This window comes from Gopherus evgoodei, chromosome 3 (genome assembly GCF_007399415.2).
Source record: "Gopherus evgoodei ecotype Sinaloan lineage chromosome 3, rGopEvg1_v1.p, whole genome shotgun sequence".
Taxonomy (NCBI): Eukaryota; Metazoa; Chordata; order Testudines; family Testudinidae; genus Gopherus; species Gopherus evgoodei.
Window position 1 is genome coordinate 97,804,350 of NC_044324.1, and position 22,133 is coordinate 97,826,482.

At 41.5% G+C, this 22,133-nt stretch overlaps 1 protein-coding gene across 4 annotated transcripts in view; it reads right to left on the reverse strand.

The window, feature by feature from the left end:
• Nucleotides 1-3,938: 3,938 nt before the first annotated feature.
• The window catches only part of HS3ST5 (heparan sulfate-glucosamine 3-sulfotransferase 5), a 273,078-nt gene continuing 254,883 nt past the window's right edge, over nt 3,939-22,133 (reverse strand). For all 4 annotated transcript variants that reach the window (XM_030556155.1, XM_030556156.1, XM_030556158.1 and 1 more), the window contains 2 exons: nt 10,060-10,198; nt 3,939-5,662 (listed from right to left, as the gene is read on the reverse strand). In XM_030556155.1, the coding sequence (XP_030412015.1) occupies nt 4,732-5,662; nt 10,060-10,166 (1,038 nt within the window). In that variant the 5' untranslated portion in view covers nt 10,167-10,198 and the 3' untranslated portion in view covers nt 3,939-4,731. The remainder of the gene's footprint in view (nt 5,663-10,059; nt 10,199-22,133) is intronic.

Genomic DNA, 22,133 nt, shown 5'->3' on the forward strand with positions numbered 1-22,133 from the left:
AAATTGTTTGTGAGCTGATGTAGTGGCTCGTTAGTGCCTCCAGACTCTAGCTGTAGAAGCCCAGCTGCCTACCCCTCACTGGCTTGGCAATCAGTTTAAATCAGTTTTTACTAGTTAACATTTGCATGACTATTTTCACAAGGAAAAGGGACAGAAATGTATTATATTTAAAAAATGAAAGCTGTGATTCATCTGTACAGAACTCAGAATCTGACTCTGTTAACAAGAGACGTCCTTCAGCACATCAGAGCTATGGGAAAGTTCAAGACAGGGCAATAATTTGTGAGACTGTCATTGTCGAAAGATAGGTTCTTGGTACTCACTTCTCCAACAGTCACTGTGTGAGGAGAAGCTGGGGTCTTGCCCTGTTTCAAGGCAGTATTGACCAGGGCCAGCTCCAGGCTCCAGCCGACCAAGCACATACTTGAGGCGGCACCTTGGGGCGGGGCGGCACTCGGGTTTGGGGTTTTTTTGGTTCAGCCAGGCGGTGCTGGAGGATTTTTTTTGTTTGTTTCGGGCGGGCTGTACTGGGGGAGGTGTTTTGACGGTGCTCGGGGGAGCTTGGGCGGCATGGTGCTTGGGGTGAATGGGGGCTTGGGCAGCACGGCAATTGGAGGGGGCAGGGGCTTGGGCGGCACAGCGCTCAGGGCCGAGGGCTTGGCACTTGGGAGGGCGAGGATTAGGTGGTACAGCGCTCGGCGGGGTGGGGGCTTGGGCAGCATGGGGCGGCACTCAGGGGGGGGACTTGGGGGCACAGCGCTCAGGAGGGCAGGGGGCTTGGGTGGTGTGGCGCTTGGGGGGTCAGGAGCTTGAGCGGCGCTCAGGAGGGTTTGGTGGCGCAGCACTCCGGGGGGGAGGGTGTTACAGCAGGGTGGCACTCTTTTTTTTTTTTGCTTGGGGTGGCAAAAATTTAGAGCCGGCCCTGGTATTGACAATACACTCCAATAATAGATCCAAGACCCACTGGCATTAATAAGCCAAGCAGAGCATTCATTTAATTGATATGTTACAGCTCGCACAACTCCCAGCCCTTCCAAAACATCAGTGCCTGACCCCAGCAAAAACTCACACAGCGTGGGACTCTGTTTTTGTTCTCTCTAACTCTCAGCTCTACTACCACTGAGATAAACCACTCAAATCTGAGCACTCTTGCCTGTGAAATAATCTGATATATTGATCTGGGTGTGGGATTTAGCCACCTAAGTTTGAAAATTGGGTTTATAGCATCAATTTAAAATGTTTGGGTACAGGTGAGTGGATGCCACAATCTTACAATTCACAAACTTTCTGGACCCTAAAACTGAACTCCTAAACGCATGAAAATTTAAGCAAAAAAATTATGTAGACCACAAAAATTTGGGGAGAAAAATCCATAAAAAGCCCCCCAAATCTCCAACCAATGTTTTTAGAGGAGCCTCAGTACTTCTGGGTGTCCAGGGTGATAGCTGACTCATTATCAATTGTCAATATCAACCAGGTAAATTTGGGGCTCCTAGACTTGTACTGAGGATAGAGAAAAGGAGAGAGGCACAAGGGCCTCCTGAAGATTTATTTTAGTAATGATTATCAGACCATGATTGACAACTTAGACATACCTGTTATTCAGCTGAAAAGGGTGCAGCAGCCCAAGCTAAACAGGAATGGTGTGTCTTCAGTCTGGTGAGTTGAGAGATTGTTTTTGCGTCCCCCCACCACCCAAAAGATGCAAATGTGTAATGTTAAATGACTCAATGCATTCAAAGTGTTAAAATGTTTAATTTACACTTTCAGACAGGGATATATACATAGTTAAAGTCTTTTTTTTTTATGTTGCAGATTGTTGTGCTGGGTAGAGTCAATAGGAGCTGGGACAATCTTGTTAAAAGTGCACAACTATGTTAGAGGTTTTAATCTGAATTTTTGTTTTATGGATTGTTTAGCCTTCAATTTTACAGCCTTTTAGAAAATATGAACTATATAGTGTCTCTACGGGACTCCAGTGCAGTGAGTTAGCAGCTGCAGCTTCATTTAATTGTACATCACGTTGCAATCATAAGCGAAAACAAAAAGCGCTCTTTCCAGGATGAGCACTCATGATCAATTTGAATAGAAATGATTCACCCAGAACTTTGGGAACAGATCGAAGTGGGCAAAATGAATTATTCACACCTTGGTCCTGAAGAGGTAAATACCATAAGGTCAGAGCTGCTCAAACCAGTTATGAATATTTCAGCACAATCTTCAATTAAAATAGGGGTTTGAGTTATGGATTTTTTTTATTATTATTATTTTTTTAAAGAATGAGTTCTGCTGTTTTACTTTTAACCAGCCAATGTCAACAATTCAATTGTGTTAATGTTCTCAGCTGGGCTTTGGGTGCCGTACTATTTCAGGTTCTTTTGGACAGCACAGCCCTCATCCATGCATGCGCTTTTGAACCAGTTTTGCCCAAGAACTTGTTCTAGATTTGTAAATGAGGGGCCTGATCCAAAGCTCATTGAAGTTAAGTGTCGTAGTAGCCCATGGTAAGTAGCCAACTCTGTCTGTGAGCTTCCTGGAGAATTCACCCACAAGATTGCTCTGTATTTCAAGAGTGTATTTCCTGTTCAGAGGAGGCCATGTAGGACTACTTTGGGGGTGACAAGCTGCTTCATTACATGATCATCCCAGCCCTCCAGCAGAGCAGTAACTCCCAGGCACAAATGGATCTCTTCTCTTTGCCTTTGTGCATCAGGGCAACAGCAACCTGACTCCTGACTAGGCCAGGCCAATGAGCAGCCCCAATACAAGGCCTTCTGGGACCAGCTTGCACCTCCAAAAAGGCCTTGTCAATTTTAAAATGGATAGAGCATTATGTATCTAATCTGCTGGATTGTTTAAATGCCCCTAATTCTGCTTCAATACCTGGGCAAGTGAGATAGTTCATTAGATAAAGCATTGAGTGCTTTTGCTGTTTAAACCTTGCACCCATCCAGCCTTCTCAGAAGACTGTCCAATCAGCTTGGGAAGAAAGTGTGTGTTGTTTACAACACTAGCACATATGATTAAAGGTATGGTGAGACAGTTAGCAATCGCTCACAGAAGATTTAAAAATCACTTGTTTAGAAAACTGATTCATTCAAATCACTGAGCAGGATAAACAGCCCATGGGGAAAACTTTAGTTTATTATGAACTGAGCTACCAAATACACCACTACCGGAACTCACAAGATTTGAATACTCTGGATACCTTCCAAAATAGCTGTCCCTATATATCATTCACACAATGGTTCTAAAAAACTCTCTTTTAAAAAAAATACAATTTTTAATTGCCTTCCTTTTTTTTAGTAAGTGCTTAAGAGCAGTACAGTATATATAATATGAAGATACCTAATTCAGAGCTAATTTTCCTTCATTTCCTGAATGAACACTTGAGCTATATGTGTATGTCAGTGGTAGCAGCTCTGTGGCTTGTTTGTTTCTAGGCAAACCTATATATTTGCACTTGAAATACCACAAATGTTTTCTTTGATTTCTTCTAAGCCTGTTTGTCTCTCTGTCATTTCATTTTTTAATGACTGCTTTGCTCTTCTGATATACCTGGTTATAAACATCTTTCACCCTTATGGGCAACTGCAACTGAATTAATTATTGCAAAGCATTGTAACTGAACAGCAATAATGTTCTTTGAGGTGTGTATTACACCAGATTTCCAGATGGTTGAGTTTTTTAATAAACTCAACTTCAACTCATATATCAGTTTTCTCAGCTGTCCAGAAATCAGGTTTACAAGTGCAGGTTTCTCTCTCTCTCTCTCACAACACACACACACACACACACACACACACACACACACACACACACACACACACACACACTCTCTTTTGCCTCTGGGATCACACCAATATACATCAGACAGCAGAAGGTGGAAAATAGTTGCACATATAATAATTTTAATCCATTCCATTTTTAAATACCACAATAAATTTAATTTTCACAATAAATTAAATAGCCATATTCAGTTTACAAAATAGAATTACTTAGTGTGAAACCAGTATTTACAAACAATATACACTATATACATGATGTTTCTTTTTATCGACACACAAGCATAGAAGAAAAAATTATTTGATTTTTTTTGACACATGATTGACATGCTACAAGTGACACCATGGTCCATACAATAAAACAATAGTGCAAACTCACTACAGGAACTTTGAACCAATGTTGCTTGTACGAGATAGGATATTCTTTTCAAATAATAAGAAAATAGTATTATCCAGTTTCACTGTAACAATTCATCATTGTATTTAAAGTGTCAGTATTCCTTTAGCAAGGTGCATACTTAATATAGCCTGAATGCTATACTTTCCAATATACCCTCCCAGCTACACACAATTGCAAGGTGAATTTGCATGTTCTAAACTAACATTCTGTCTGGGTCTATAAATGTGTCACATACGAAATTTTATTGAACAAGAGGAACACTGACCCTTTTGCACAGTATCTGAATTTAATCCCCTAAATACTACCTTGTCCTTTATTTGTATAGCTTAAAATGATGCAACTATGTAGAGAGTAAAGTTATGTTAGTTACTACTCCGTAGAAAAATTGATCCCACCTTATATTTGGTCACACACTGCATATGTACATGTATGCATGAAAAAAAGTTAGTTTGATAGTTGTGTCTCTGAAAAGTGCATATTTTTACTCTAGAAGAGACATTGCTGCTTGTCTCCAGGTAAAACACATAGTGTTGTATGAAATTTAGTTTAGGGCCAGTTAAATGTCCTCCCAGTGATCTGGTAAAATTTTTGATTAAAAGGGTGAAAGAATTTGCGCAATTTGGTAATAACAGAGGAATCCACCTCTGGATGAATGCGTCCCTTGCTACCCGCCAGGCACTTGTTAAAGACAATGTTAAATCGCAAGCAGTAAAACCCTCTGGTGGCATTGAAGTATAAATTGTACTGACTTATCCTTGGAGGAAGATTTAGGAACTTCTCCACCAGCTGCAGTTCTGGCAGTGGTTCTGTAATGAGCCGATCTCCATCTACAATATGAAACTGCTCGATTGGAAAGTATTTTAACCATCTCTCCAGATGTTTTGTGTAGATGCTGGTTCTCACTGCCTTATACTTAGTGTTCACTTCGCAGGTATTAGGATCAATAGCCAGCTTCTCAAATTTGTAGTAGGTTTTATTCTTTCTTTCCTTTCCCTCCAGCACCTGAGTGTAATCAGAAATAGCTCTTGTTGTGGGTTCCCTGACAATGATCAGTAATTTGATGGATGAGTTCATTTTATAAATCCTTTCAGGTACCTCCTCTGTGATAAAATATGCAGGGCTTTTCTCAATTGTTATTTGATGAGGGTAAGAAAAAGGCATTTTTTTCCTGTACCATTCAATACCCTTGGCATAGTTCTCGTCGTTATCAAAGAAGTGAATTTCTTGAGAAGCTTTGACCACTGCAGGATGGAGGTTCAGCATCTCAAGCAGTGCACGGGTGCCTCCTTTCCTCACCCCAATTATAATGGCCTTAGGGAGCTGCTGAACCAAATTGTGAAGTCGGATTTGCTCTTTAGTGGCGTTGCCCTTACGGAACTCATGTAGCAGCCCACGCTTGAACTGCAGAGTTCGGAGTGGGATCTCGTCTTGGCCATGGGGTCGAAATCGACCATCAATGGGACAAATGGGCTGCAGCCTGAAATCAACAAAACAGATGAGATTTTATTTTGTTGTAAACCATAATGAACATATGTTTGCAAATTTTATTTTAATCCACCCTTTATTAAATGGGGCAGACAATCTGTGGCATTTTTAATATTCTTCCAAATTCCTATTCATCAAGCTCTTAATTGATAGCAGCATGTTCACAGCACAAGAAAAACAAGTGGTCTGGGTCATACTAGCACCTGCTTTACAACTAGATATTTGACAGATCTGGGCAATGTGCTTTTAGTAGAAAATCCTGAAACAAACAAACTGATTCCTGATGTGTAGTACTATTTTTGGAAATAATATCTTATCATTTAAGGTATTTATGCTTTCAAAATGCTATTAATAACCTAAGATACGGAATAATGAGACAATTGTCTGGCTTCCATGCTACAGAATCCATCATAATCCCTGAAAACACTAACATTCAAGTTTGCAAATAATATCTATCTATAACTATGTCTATAGATGAGTATTACACAACACCCCCGTCCCCCATATTAATAGAGCATTATTAAGGTTGCAAAGTCAAGCACTGAAAAGTTAGAAAATGCCAGAATTAAGTGTGTGCACATTATGATAGTCATTATTTATGTTTATATAATATTTTACACACTGCTAATAATGGTGTGTGTGTGTGTGATTTACTAGGTTTTTATTAAAAAGCAAACTGAAAAAGCAGAATTTCCATCATGTGGCATCAAATTGACATCCACGTGGTTCATCTGCAGAATAGGAACCTTTAGAATCATTGCAGAGACTTCTGTCACTTGAAGTAATAGAGGGTCTAATAGCAGTAGTATGTTGTCATCCTCCATGTGGATCAGCACTTGAGGACAAGACAGCACAGTTTGCCAGCAGATTTCACAGATATTTGCTGACATCAGAGGAATAATAAAACTCAGTAATCCTGGGGTCTAGTCCAGCCTCCAGAGGGATATGTGCTTTAATGATCAGACTCTTGTGTTTTTGCCCCAAGCTTGACTTCTTCTGTCCTGTTCCCTCCAGCCTGTTTGTGTACCAGTCTTGTCTCTTTCTCATCCTGGGATCCTTATCTATCTAATCCCAGCCTCTATTCACCAGGGTCCTTGCCTCAGTCCCAGTCCTAGTTTTCCCTTTTGGGCTCTCTGTTCAAGTCTCCGTATCTCTCCCAATTAAGTTTGACCCCCTCCACATGCTCAGTCCCCAGCCTCCTTGCCCAGCCAGTCTCAGTTCCTCCTCTCTCTCATTCTCAGTCTCCCTCACATTCCCTCCCAAGATCTTTGTCCCAGTCTTCCTGCTCCCTGGGTCTTGTTCCAGACTCTTTGGCCAGCCAGTCCCAGCTGTCCCCCACACCCTAGCTCCTTCTCAGATCTGTGTTCTCCCACCACTTCTCTCATTGGCTTCCAGTCCCAGCCTCCCTGTCCAACCAGTCCTAGGCTCTCCTCTACTCCCCCACAACTCCCAACCCCAGCATCCTTGTCCAGTCAGCCCCAGTCCAGGTTTCTCTTTCTCCTCCTGTCTGAGTCTCACCAGACTCCTTCACCCAATCTACTCCTTTCCCACCCCTGGTCCAGCTCTTGTTACCTCTGCATTTGAATAAGATCATAGAATCATAGAAGATTAGGGTTGCAAAAGACCTCAGGAGATCATCTAGTCCATCCTCCTCCGTGCTGCCTGGATGCCAGTAGGTGGGAGGGGGGTGTCATTGAGTGCACAGAAAGGACAGGCTTCCTGATTTCAGGTCTGATGCCTGGCTCCACCATTGCCTGGAGCACCTGGGAGCAGCCATTACAGGGAAAATCCAGTTCTCCCTGTAGCCTAGGCTGGAGCATGCTCAAATCTTCTGTGGAGATGATTCATGAACGGTCTGGTCTGCACAAGCTTGTCTCTCTTGGCTTATATTTACTACTGGGGTAATTCCAAAATATCATTTTTTAGATGGGGCAACCACAGCTGCACGCAGTATTCAAGGTGTGGGCGTACCATGGATTTATATAGAGGCAATATGATATTTTCTGTCTCATCTATCCCCTTCTTGATGATGCCCAACATTCTGTTCACTTTTTTGACTTCTGCTGCACTCTGAGTGGATGATTTCAGAGAACTATCCACAATGATTCCAAGATCTCTTCCTTGTGTGGTAACAGCTAATTTAGACACCATCATTGTATATGTATAGTTAGATTATGTTTTCCAATGTGCATTACTTTGCATTTATCAACATTAAATTTCATCTGCCATTTTGTTGCCCAGTCACCCAGTTTTGTGAGATCCTTCTTTTGTAGCTCTTCACAGTCTGCCTGGGACTTAACTATGTCGAGTAGTTTTGCATCATCTGCAAATTTTGCCACCTCATTGTTTACCCTTTTCCAGATCATTTATGAATATGTTAAATAGGACTGGGCCCAGTACAGGTCCCTAGGGGACACCACTATTTACCTCTCTTCATTTTGAAAACTGACCATTTATTCCTACCCTTTGTTTCCTATTTTTTAACCAGTTACCAATCCACTAGAGAACCATCCCTCTTATCCCATGACTGCTTATTTTGCTTAAGAGTCTTTGGAGAGGGACCTTGTCAAAGGCTTTCTGAAAATCTAATTATGCTATATCCACTGGATCTCCTTTGTCCACATACTTGTTGACCCCCTCAAAGAATTCTAGTAGATTGGTGAGGCATGATTTCCCTTTAGAAAAACCATGTTGACTATTTCCCAACAAATTATGTTCACCTATGTGTCTGACAATTTTGTTCTTTACGATAGTTTCAACCAATTTGACCAGTACTGAAGTGTGGCTTACTGCCTTTAGCTGCCAGGTCACATCGGGAGCCCTTTTTAAAAATTGGCATCACATTAGCTATCCTCCAGTCATTTGGTACAGAAGCTGATATAAATGGTAGGTTACAGATGACAGTTAGTAGTCCTGAAATTTCCCATTTGAGTTCCTTCAGAACTCTTGGGTGAATACCATCAGGTCCTGGAGACTTATTACTGTTTAGATTATCAATTTGTTTCAAAACCTCCTCTAATGATACCTCAATTTGTGACAGTTCCTCAGATCTGTCACCCAGAAAGAATGGCTCCGGTTTGTTAATTACATTTCATGCCCCAGGGCATAAAATAAACTCCTGAAGTAGTCAAGAAGGAATTTTTACCCCACCTACAGACTCACATAATTGGCTATCTATAGTTTTAACCTCTTCTGAAGCATCAAGCATTGATCACAGCTGAAGACAAGATACCAGCTTAGGGGTCTGATCCTGTGAGGCACTGAGTCCACCTGACAGCACTGAATGCCTTCCTCAATAGTGGGACTGAAGTGAATGGAAGAGGAAGCGACCTAATCACCTTGGAAGGCATCAACACCACATAGGGATGGGGCCCAGATTGGCCAGTAGTCTGTTTTGATATTGCAGTTCCCATGTTGCTCCTATGCAGTTTTACATGCTCTAGCTATTTTGAATAGAAGCATGTCACAGTTTTACACTTCGGCCATATTTCCCCAGGGTAAGGGGTGAGCAGGGTCATTGGCATAGACGTATACACAACCCCAGTCTGTTCAGACCTGGGCCTTACCCACAGGAAACCCGAAGTCTGTTTTCAGTCATGCTTCCAAAGCTGGCATATATCAAAGCAATCCCACGTTGTTCTTAGGTCTCAAAGACATTATCAGCTGTTAAGGATAGGTCTGTTATATCCCAAATAGTTTCTCAAGAGTATGCCTGGTCAAGAGTGCTAAATACTCTCTAAATTCCTCTCTGTAAATTTTCCACTGCTCTCAAAGAAATCACTTGCAGACACAACGTCCTTGTCTGGTGCATTCAGCTCCAGAACATCATGGCTAATTAACATAGTTAAAATTCTCAAACCCTGCAGCAATCTTTCACGTGCAATAAGATTCAAAACTCGATAAGCAACTCTGCAGGCTCATACATAATTTTAACTACCACTGTCGCACATTAATTGCTTTTCTGTAAATTTAGAAAAGAAGATACATAAATGCATCATAACTGTTTTGCTGAGAGTAGAGGTCAACGCACAGATGCACACATACAAAAATGAGCTGCTGTAATGACATTTGTACTGTATGCTGCTTTATTCCTCCTCTGAAAACAAGCACCAATGCACACAGAATACAAATAGACAGACAGAAATACTTTACTTGGACAAGCAGCACCTCTCTCCCTTTTCCCATTCTCTCCCCACAAAAAGGAGGAAGAAATAATGAAAATCAATATTAAGGTGGATAGTCTTTCTATACATCAGTAAGAAAAAAAAACAACCTGGAGATCTATACATTTTAAGCAAAAGAGGAGAAAAAGTCCCCAGTTATAATTAATAAATCCAGATCCATTTATAATTAAGACTGTAACTTATGCCTGATTGTTTAATTACTTACCTATCCAAGCTCCCAACTCTGGCAACTAGATATAGGAGACTTCCAATAGCAAGGCTGCCTAGCACAAAGAGCTTCTGTCTCAGCAACGCCTGCTGTTTGAATAGCATGGCCCTCCATCAATCTTCAGGACTTCTTCAGTCTGCAGGGACCAGAACACATAAACCACTCATCAGCAAGTGGCAATACACTGGCTAATGTTTATTAACAGGCAGGCAATCAATTCTTACAAGTGATTAAGCCTCACTTGCAAAAATCTTTTCAAGCGGCATTGGTATTAGATAAAACTTGTTTATTTTGCTCTTTTTCTGCCACTCATATTAAAGCCAAGCAACATATCTAGGAAGTGGAACTTGCTATTTAAGAGCCAGTTTAACTATGTCCACCATTACTCGGAGAGGCAGTGTCCAGTGGCTAGAACCTGGGGATTGGGAGTAGGGGCGGCTCCAGGCACCGGCGCAGCAAGCACGTGCCTGGAGCGGCAAGCCGTGGGGGGTGGCATGTCAGTCGCCATGAGGGTGGCAGTCATGCAGCCTTTGGCGGCGTTTCTGTGGGAAGCCCGCCAGTCCCGCAGTTTCAGTGACGAATCGGCAGCGGGTACGCTGAAGGTGCGGGACTGGCAGATCACCCGCAGAAACACTGCCAAATCAGCTTGACCAACGGGCCGCCCACAGGCATGCCACCAAAGGCCACCTGACTGCCGTGCTTGGAGCGGCAAAAAACATAGAGCCGCCCTTGATTGGGAGTCAGGAAAGCAAGTCACTTCTTCTCCCTCTGTATCTTGTTTCCCTTCCCGCTCTTTGCCTGTCTCGTCTGTTTAGCTGGTAAACCCTTTGGGGGCACAGACTGTCTTTCATTAAGTGTCTGTACATAGCCTATTATAATAGGAACCTGATCCTGATTGAAGTGTCTACTGGTATATCTGCACAGCTTGTGGCAGCCAGCCTCCCAACCTGGGCTGACAGACTTGGGGCAGCAAGGTTTGCACTACCACTCTTAAAATAGACAGCGCTCTAAAGTTTTGGGTCAGGCTGGAGCTCAGGCTTTGAATGCTAGGGAAGGGGGTGGGCTTCAAGCCCCAACCTCCAGCCCAAGCAGTATGTTCAAAGTACTGCCTATAGAGCTATACTTAGTGTGCTGGAGCAAGTCCCGCTGCCCCGAGTCTGTCAGCCCAGGCTGGGCGGTTCGCTGACGTGGGCTTTGTAGACATACCTTAAGGTGCTTCTGTAATGCTAATAAATAATAATAATAATAATAATAATAATAATAATAATAATGTCTGGTAAAGATATAGGAGCAGATCATGGCTCCAAGCCTTCATTTAGCCTGTAGTACTGAATTCTTTCTTATTTATATGACAGGAGCCCCACAATAATAGTCCTAAGATCATGGCTGTATAGTGCTAGGCCCGGCACAAACACAGAGTAAGAACGAGTCCCTGCCCTGAAGAGTTTACAAAGGAAGTATTATTGTTCTCTTAGGGAAAAAAGAGATGGGGAATGACAGTACAGAGAGAGTCACTGATTTGCCCAAGGTCACAGAAGAAATCTATAGCACAGATGGGAATTGAACTTAAGTTTGAATTGCTGCCTAGTGTTGTAACCACAAAACCATCTTTCCTCTTTCCTTTTTTTTAATTATTATATTTTTTCCTAGCCTTTCAAAGTTAAACACAAAAATGCTCCCAAAATAATGAATTTTAGATTTTAAACAGTGCAGACAATCCAAAGCTGGAGCTTAATATGTGAACAATTTAAAAATGAGGAAAAAATATACAGATACTACATCTCTGTGTAGATTCATTATTACTAATTACTACTTTAATTAAATTCCTTTAATAAGGAATAGGTGAGGGGCAAGAAATAATGATGATAATGAGAGCAAATTTCCATAGGTTTACAGTCTTAAATCCTACCCTGCTGCTTTCTGTAGATAAAAGAAATGTTTCAGTATTACAGTAATTGGTTCTGAATTTCAGCTCTCAAGAAACATACACAATCCTCTCCATGTGAGAATAAAACATAGTCCAAATGTCCTCCCTTGTCTAGCCACTTGGATCCCAATGGATTAGTCATGTTAAGTCATATCTGCAGGCCTTTCCATGATTATGGAGTTATGCAGGACATAGGGAAATTAAATCACAGATAACTTGGCTCCTGAACATAGATTCCATAGGGTCTCATTCTCTCAGTAATCATGTTGTCCTTAACACACACATCTATCTATCAATTTCTTTAAAATGTTCGTACCAGTTTTGTGTGTTTGTGCAAGAGAGAGTTATAGAGGAAACAGTTGCATCCATTACCAACCAGGATGAAATATAATGGCAGCTTACGTATTTACATTTCACACATACATGCCATTCCCATTCCACCACTTATGAATTACTCATAACGTTTGCAAACATATTCATTTGGAGTGAATTTCTTTCAGCTCAGAGGTGATTTATTTTTAAAGTTTTCATGAAAATTTGTCCAGCCAGTTTTGAGTTTTGTATGTATTAAAACAAAAATCCCACTTTCTCTATATATTTCTATCAGAACTGTGGTACATGCCTATCTAAAGAGTAGAACGAGTTTTGCTCATACTTGATTTGCTTTTTGCCTTTTGAGACCAAAGGAACCAGCCAAATTTGAAGGAAATTGGTTCAGGAGTTTTGAAGTTACAAGAGCTGACCTTTTTTGCGCACAAGTAACAGTTTCGTCTTTTATGTTTCTTTGCTCAATCGGCAGCTTAGAAACTTGCAGGGGGAGGAGAGAACACAAGCATAACAGTCTTTGTTATTAGGTTTTTCTGCTCAGTGTACTGTAGCTTTGAATGTTAGGAGCACTGTGAAGAAATCAGGCATAATATAAATTTTCAAAAACATTGAAGGCCAAATTAATTCCTGCTGTAATTCCCTTGACATCAGTAGAGTTAGAGCAGAGAACATTTGCCCCTTGAAGCCCTAAAATCCCGCTTCTAGCAATGCCTGAAAATGCTAATTCACATGACACCATCAGAACTCCAATTTAGTTTTAAAAATCATTTCAAAGTGATTTCCTTCCTCTGAATGGTACACTGCTGTCTAATCTTTGTCTGCCTTTTGGCTCACAAATTCATTTGAACAGGAAGCACATCTTTATTTATTTATTTTTTTAATAGCGTGAAGACCATTGTTGGTATGGAAAACAGAATGAATAATTAATTTATAAACCTCGTCTTGTAAGTATATCAGGAAGCCCTGGATAGTGATGGTGATGAAAGCACTTGTAGCCCCTTGTAGCTCAGAGGCATAGACCTAGAAACCCAAGATTCTGTTCTCCCTCTGCTGGTGACTAGTTCAGCAGTATGTTAGCACTTTCTGAGCCTGATTCAAAGCCTACTGATGCTGACTTGAATGCAGTGAGTTTTGGATTAGGCTTCTAAAACCCTCTCCATAAAATTACAGTTACACTTGAAAAAAGTACTTGGAAGTAGTTAAATAAATATCACCACCATGATTTTTACAATGGAACAAGGTTTAGAAAAGTAATTTCTTGACATCTGAAATGACTGCATCTTGGAATAACTAGTTGTAAAGCATATAAAAGTTATTTGTAGTCCTATGCCACAGAGGAATGGGTTCAAGAATTAGTTATAATTAAACCACTAAGTAATACCAACCAAAATACAACAGAGGTAAAAAATCCTTCAGACAGGAATGTTACAAAAACTTAATATAGCAGCACTTAACTTTTGAAAGTGAAGACATTAAAACCCTCAGATTCCATGGAAGCTGTGTAGTCTCTAAAAGTATGCATGCCCTCAACTAAAAAGAAAACAGGAAGATATAAAAGGAGATATGGCAAAGTGGAAAGACACAAGAGGCTATTTGAACCAAACAAGTGTCTTTCAGAATTTGTTATTGGAAGCTACAGAAAGAAGCATCAATTGTGACAATTAAAATATAAATTAGCACAGCTCAGCAGGATCTTGAAGAGTAATCAACCGATGTCATAAAAACAACTAACAGTAAGTGGGTTAAATATATCAGAAGCAGGAAACCTGCAAGAAAAGTGGCTGTTCCCCCAGGAAGTAAAGGGAACAAATAAGAACTTTGTAGAGAACTTAAATGATTTTTCTACATCAGTCTACATCACAGAAGATGTTGGGGAAATACCTTTATAATCAAAGCCCTCCCTGTCCATGTCCACCTGAAGGAGCACTCTCCCGTTGTGACCACAAAATCCCATGACAGCTACATTACAATGAGAGAATGGAACTATTTACAACTAGGAGAATGAATGTAGCAGACAGAATTGTCCCAGCAACTGGACCATGAGTGGGGAACTTCCTATCACGAGAGAGAACCTTAGCCCTAAATGCAAATCCCATTGCTGCAGATTAGCCCTTCTCAATAATTTTGAGGAAATTAAAATCCAAGCAAACTGCTCCTACCTATTGGGAATGGAAGAGAGAGATTTTGTGTTTAGTATTTAAAATCTTGTGAGGTCTTAGATATTATGTTGATGGCACAGTGTAAGGCCTTAGATAAAACTGAGTTCAAGAATTTGTGCCAAAGGCAAATTTGAACACCACAAAATTATACTTACAGACCAAGCCCTTACCCTTCTATATGATATTACTGCATATATTCATATAGGCTATTATAGTATAGACATACCCATATATTTAGATAGATATGCAGAGAGATGGATTTAATCACAATGAAATAAGCAAAGGCACTCACTGGATTTTCATGAAACAGTCATGACACACATAAAAAGTGGTATAAAATTTCAAAATATGTAATGAAAAAACATCAGCATTTTTCATGATGAAAGAAGGAAAGAAATTTAACTATTATTGTTAAAAAGGATTTCTTTGTATCAAATTTATAAATTAGATAAAACAGATTTTTTGCACACCAGCAGGGGTCATCTGTTGACCAATAAATATCTGCCTACATATATTACAGAGACAAGATGGGTGAGGTAATATCCTGGGACCAACATGGCTATATTACAGACAGATCTTTGAATCTATTGATAGTTTAAAATGTGGTTAATAAGAAATGGAACAAAGTCCTTAATACCTTTTTCTCTCTCCTTTCACTTTCTGTGTTCTTTTAATTATAAAGACACACAGGTCCGCGAGTTGTTCACTATGAGTAAAATTCATACACCTCAGGTAGATTAGTTTTGTGGGAGGAACTATATGGTGGCCGGAAAGGGAAGGAATCCACTCCCCCCATAAGTGCACTTGCTGTAGAATAGTTTTTGATTCCCTTCATTGCCTGGGTTGGAATAATGGCTGCAACCCCTCCTATATGAGCGTGTGTGGTCCCTGGATGCACATAATGGCAGACACACTAGCTATGGCCTGCCCCTTCCTTGGCCTACTCTAAACACCCACTTTGTGCTGAGTGACTGGTAAGCAGACCTAGTATGGAATCAAGCTGAACAGCAAGTGTAGCATTCTCCTTGCACCCATTCCACAGGTGCCCATGTCTGAGCAATTAAACTACAGCAACATTACTGAAGCTGGTGAATTGCATTAACAGAGAACTACTACACATATGAGTAGTAAGAGTATTTTTCATCAAAGGGCAGTTGATAAGAACATCAGAACGGCCATACTGGGTCAGAACAATAGTCCATCTAGCCCAGTATCTTGTCTTCTGACAGTGGTCAGATGCATCAGAGGGAATGAACAGAATAGGACAATTAGTGAGTGATCCATCCCCTGTTGTCCACTCCCAGCTTCTGGCAGTCAGAGGTTTAGGGACACCCAGAGCATGGGGTTGCATCCCTGACTATCTTGGCTAATAGTCATTGATGGACCTAGCCTCCATGAACATCATTCATCAATATATTAGAAGGAGCGATGTAAGCAAGACATGAAAAATATTTTTTCCACTCTACTCAGCACCTATAAGGCCTCAGCTGGAGTACTGTGTCCAGTTCGGAGCACCACACTTCAGGAAAGATGTAGACAAACTGGAAAAAGTCCAGAGGAGAACGACAAAATGATTAAAGTCCAGAGAATACAGCCTATGAGGAAAGACTGACAAAAATTGTTTAGTCTGGACAACAGAAGACTGTATGTAAAAAGTTGTTATAAAGAGGGGGGTGATAAATCTCTTTATTCACTGAGGACAGGACAAGAAGTAATGGACTTAAATTGCAGAAATGAAGATTTAGGTTAGACATTAGGAAAAGCTTCCTGATTGTAAGGATAATTAAACACTGGAAGAAATTACCTACAGAAATTGTGGAATCTCCATCACTGTAGATTTTTAAGAACAGATTAGGCAAACACCTGTAAGTGATGGACTAGGAAATTCTTAGTCCTCCCTGAGTGCAGGGGAATGGAGTAGATAACCTGTCATGGTCCTTTCCAGTCCCACTTTTGTATGATTCTATGTTGATAGTTACTTCATGAATGGTCTCGATAGGGACTACTCGCTGAATAAGGTACTACTTAATGTGATTAAAGGTGTCAGAACATAGCACCTCATTAGCAATTTTTGAAATTAAAAAAATAGTTTTCTCCCACTGTTTTGAACAATATGCATAGATAATTGCTCTAAAATTATTATTTTTCTGTCAAAACTGCCTATCCTTGAATAATATTTTCATACCTTAAAGAAGACTTCTTAGCTGAAACTTGGATACTCTTCTCATAATTAAATCTTTGGAAAATATTTAAACTAACCACCCTCTTAGCTATTTTGAAGACAGTGAAGTCCATTTTATCTAAATAAGGAGAGAGCTTGGCCTTCACTGGAATACAAAATATTAAAAGCAGTTAGAAGCATTGATGTAGAAACCATCAGCAAAGAAATGCTGGAAATATGCTGGAAATATGTTTTGCCAGTAGACTACTCTCCCAGTTGAAATTTACAAGTAGATTTTCCCTGTGCTGCTTTATCAATGTGTAAAAATTCCAGGCTATGGGATTATTTATTTATTTATTTACACAGACTCATGCATGTAGAAGCATGCTGCACAAAAGAAGGTTGATAAATCTCATGCTGTCTTTGCAACCTAATCTCAAACCTTTTTTACACTGGGCTTTTTGCACTGACATAGCTACAGTAATGTAGCTGCGCTGCTGAGAAAGCCTGTTGTAGATGTACTGCAACAGTATAAAAAGTGACTTGCACCAGTGGGGCTTTACCCCAGTTTTTAAACCAAGGTAAGCCACACTGGTGCAAACCACTTTTTTGGAGCAGTGCAGCACATGTACCAATGGGGGTTTGCATTGGTGCAGTTATACCAGTGTAGCTGCTCTGTGCAAAAACCCAGCACAGACAAGTCTTTACCATGCTCTTCTTGAAATCTTATTCTTCCTTGGCTTGACTCTGCCCTCTCCTGGCTCTCCTCCTACCTCTCTAATTGCACCTTCAGTATGTCCTTTGGAGGATCTTCTCATACTCCTTCAGCTTTCTGTAGGAGTTCCCCTTCTCTTCCTTGATTCCCTTCTGTTCTTCCTCTTATCTTTATTCTTTACACCTTATCTTTGGGTAATCTCAACCACAATCACAAATTTAACTATTAGCTATATGCGGATGACTCACAGATCTACCTCTGTACTCCAGACCTGTGTCCTGTCCAAACTAAGATCTCAGCCTGTCTCTCTGACATCTCCTCATGGATGTCTAGCTATCAGCTCAAACTCAACATGGTTAAAACAGAGCTCTTAATCTCACCCCACCTCGCCTGCTTCCTTGACTACTATGGACAACACCACCATGCTGTCTGTCACTCAGATCCATAACCCGTAAGCTTCATCTTCAACTTGGACCTCCATCTAGGCTCTCTCTTATCCAGGCTATGTTTAAATCTTGCTGTTCCTTTCTACATAACATCACTAAGACATAGCCTTTCCTACCCAGATCCAGAGAGCTAAAACTCTCATCCATGCTCTCATCATCTTGCATCTCAATTACTACAGCATCCTGTTCTCTGGCCTTGACAAATGCAATCTTGCATCTCATACCCACTTAGAATGCTGCTGCAAAGATTCTACTAGCCCATCGTTTTGACCATGTCACCCTTCCTTGGATTGCCCCCTTCTCTATGTTATCAAACATAAACTTCTTGTCTTCTTTTTCAAGGCTCTTCCTGGCCTATCTCCATCCAGCCTATCATCTCTCATTCACTCATTCAAGATGTCAACACTTGCTTCCCGTTTACCAATGATGCCAGACTCCGTTGTCCACTTGTTAAATTTTCAAACAAGAATCTTTGTGATTTCTTCCATGCTGCCCCTCACACTTGAAAGGAGCTATCTGTAAGCACCTGCAAATCTACATCGTTATCCACCTTCAAATCTCTCCTTCAAACTGTCTTTTGCTGTGATGCCTACAAAAAAGTTGACAGTGGCTAGGCTGCTGCTGTGCTGACACCACCACCTATCCTGCTGACCAATGTTGTCTCACTGCTTCCTTGTGTTCCCCCATCTGTCTGTATCCATCTGTTGTCTCATGTCTTATATTTAGATTGTAAGTTCTTTGGGGGCAGGGACCATTTGTTTGTTCTGTGTCTATTCTGCACCTAGTATAATGGGGTCCTGATCTAGGGTGACCAGACAGCAAATGTGAAAAATAGGGACAGGGGTGGGGAGTAATAGGAGCCTATATAAGAAAAAGACCCAAAAATCGGGACTGTCCCTATAAAATCGGAACATCTGGTCACCCTATCCTGATCTATGACTGGGGCTCCAAGGCACTACAATGACGAGGAAGTGGCCTCTTTTTTTGTCAACACAAACCAGTAAATACTTCTGCTCAGTCAAGGTGGATTTGAAGTGTGGAATCAGCTTTAAACTGCACATAATCTTTCAGTATGACCCAACAGGACTCCACTGGCCATCACATACAGTCCCCAGCTAAAACCTCTCCAACGCGTCATCAGGGATCTACAACCCATCCTGGACAATGATCCCACAATTTCACAGGCCTTGAGTGGCAGGCCAGTCCTCGCCCACAGACAACCTGCCAACCTGAAGCATATTCTCATCAGTAACTGCACACTGCACCATAGTAACTCGAACTCAGGAACCAATCCATGCAACAAACCTCGATGCCAACTCTGCCCACATATCTACACCAGCAACACCATCACAGGACCTAACCAGATCAGCCACACCATCACCGGTTCATTCACCTGCACATCCACCAATGTAATATACACCATCGTATGCCAGCAATGCCCCTCTGCTATGTACATCAGCCAAACTGGACAGCCTCTACGGAAAAGGATAAATGGACACAAATCAGATATTAGGAATGGCAATATACAAAAACCTATAGGAGCACACGTCAACCTCCCTGGCCACACTAGAGCAGATCTTAAGGTGGCCATCCTGCAGCAAAAAAACTTCAGGACTAGACTTCAAAGACTTCATCTGCAAATTTGATACCATCAGCTCAGGATTAAACAAAGACTATGAATGGCTTGCCAACTACAAAACCAGTTTTTCCTCCCTTGGTTTTCACACCTCAGCTGCTAGAAGAGGGCCTCATCCTCCTTGATTGAACTAACCTCATTATCTCTAGCCTGCTTCTTGCTTGCATATATATACCTGCCCCTGAAAATTTCCACTACATGCATCCGACGAAGTGGGTATTCACCCACGAAATCTCATGCTCCAAAACGTCTGTCAGTCTATAAGGTGCCACAGGACTCTTTGCTGCTTTTCCAGATCCAGACTAACACGACTACCCCTCTGATACTTGACACCAGTGGGTGGGAGGCACTTGGGGGGAAGGGAGAGCACCTACTATTTTTTTCCCGTGGGTGCTCCAGCCCCAGAGTACCCATGAAGTTGGCACCTATGGAGAAGACCTCTTAAGAGCGCTATTTGAAACTTAAAGATCTGTGACATTCTGTGGTGTATAAACTCTGAAAGCCAAGAACACACTTATACACTGGGCCAGACTGTTCAAGTGACAGCTCTCAGGCCCCATGCAAAAGGAAAACAATGGGCGGGGGGAGAGGAGGAGTTCATCTCTGCAGCTTGGTGTTACGGAACTGCATGGTGCCCGAGAGCTCTTACAAAAGATCTCTCTGTTCCTTGAGCAGTACTCCGTCCCATTCTTGAGCCATTTGTCCTTCTCCCATTGCGGTCGAGCAAACTGCCAAAGTTATTACAGCCTTGGGGCTTTATCGTCTCTCTTACATGGCCCCAGCTTGGAGGAGAGACAGATGTGTTCCTGCATCCATGTTAAATTAAAAAGTGAACAAACCTGTTGGCAAGAGAGGCCAGAAGGGGTAATTTCTTCTGCTCCTGATCAACTGTAGTAGTGGGACCCACACATAAAAAAACCATTAGGGGATATACCCCCATTGGAAGAAAGCATCCTCCTCCTGTCATCCGCATGTGACACCTTTAAATTAACTGGACCTGATTAGTCTCTCACACCAGTTTTATACTGATTTCAATACTCCCAATTGATGCTGGTGGAATTAGGAGAATTGCTAGCTTGTGACACAACTTGATTTACACAGTGATTTGTTATATTTAATTTCTTCAGCTTGATTTAGTTCCTTCATCCTCTTTCCTGCTGACAGTTGCCACTGTGGCATACAATACCATGCTCAATGGTCATCAAACACAAGATGAATGAGTTAGCAGTGAGCCAGTTAAAAGAAAAAGATAGTGGCTCTAGCTGTAAAACTCATATAATTTATGCAGGAACTTGGAATAACCTTGGAGTTATGCAGTCTGTGTTTGCAGTGGACATCAGTCAAGTTATCCATCTGGTCTGGCTTTGTCTGCTCCTGGCTCATGTGCATTACAGAACCCACATCCTAGTTCCTTTGGGGATTACGGGATGGCCTTAGTAATGATTATGTTGTAAGAGAGAGGAGTGTAGATGAAAATCGGAATCCACACAAAATTAATTAAAAGTTTAATTTTCATTGGCTTTGAGCTATATGCAGACATCTTTATATAAGACTCATATCCAAACAGACACTTATACTTTCAGTAAATATGGAATAAAAGCACAATCCTAAATCCTTAATTAGGACCAAATCCCGTTTCCCCTGAAAAAGTAGGTTTGTGCAAGGGTTCTAGATATGTGATGTTTAGATACCATGATGATCAATACCCTGTACATGTCTCAACAGATGGAAGAGCTGGTCTAGAAATGATAAAAGAACGTTCACAAATAATTTATTTGCCAGTTGAGGAGGGGAAAGAATTGTGAATTATTTATCAGGTCAATATTATTCAACCATCAATAGAGCTGGGAGAATAATTTATCAGTTTTCTTGTGAATAATTTATTCATCATTTGACGACAGCAGGCAGAGGGCTGGAAATTAATGAAATTAACTATATTCAGTCAGAGACAGCGAAACGGGGCACCGACACAGGAGCTGAGGACATGGAATCCTCTCCCCAACTTGGTGGCAGGCTGTGGAGCAACAGACTGAGCAGCTGTTTTTCAGTTTCCACTATAGCTTATGATTAGTACAATATTATCCATTCCTTTTATTCCAGCATGTGAGGGTTTGGGTCAATGGATCTACGTAGCTGTTGGGAACTTATGTGGCCACACCACCTCTTCCAGTTCCCCCATTACCTATGCAAGGTTGGCACCTGAGCCAACACTCATTTAAGTGAATAGCAGGACTCACTGATTTCAGTGTCATTACATCAGGCCCCTAGAGCATGCTAGCACGTAGCCCTATTCCGCAGAACACTATAGTTATAGAGGTCCCTGTGCAGCTTCCCAGGGCACAACTAGACAGCATTTTGAGCAAGCTTCCTAGCCCAAGCTGACAGACTCAGGTTAGTGGGCTCACGCTAGCACTGTAAAAATAGCTGTATGGACACGGCTTTGAAGTTGTGGCTCAGGCTAGAGCTCAGGCTTCAGAGGCCAACCCCCCTCCCTAGGCAAGAGCCCAAGCTCCAGCCTGAGCCACAGCTTCAAAGTGCTGTCTATGCAGATATTTTTGGAGCACTAGCACAAGCCCCGCTAGCCTGAGTCTGTCGACCTGGACAGGGAGCCTCGCTCCAATTTGCTACGTAGATGTACACTCAGTGTCTTAACATTTTTTGTTGGAGGCCTACCCTGCAGCAGAGTCAGACCTGGTCTAC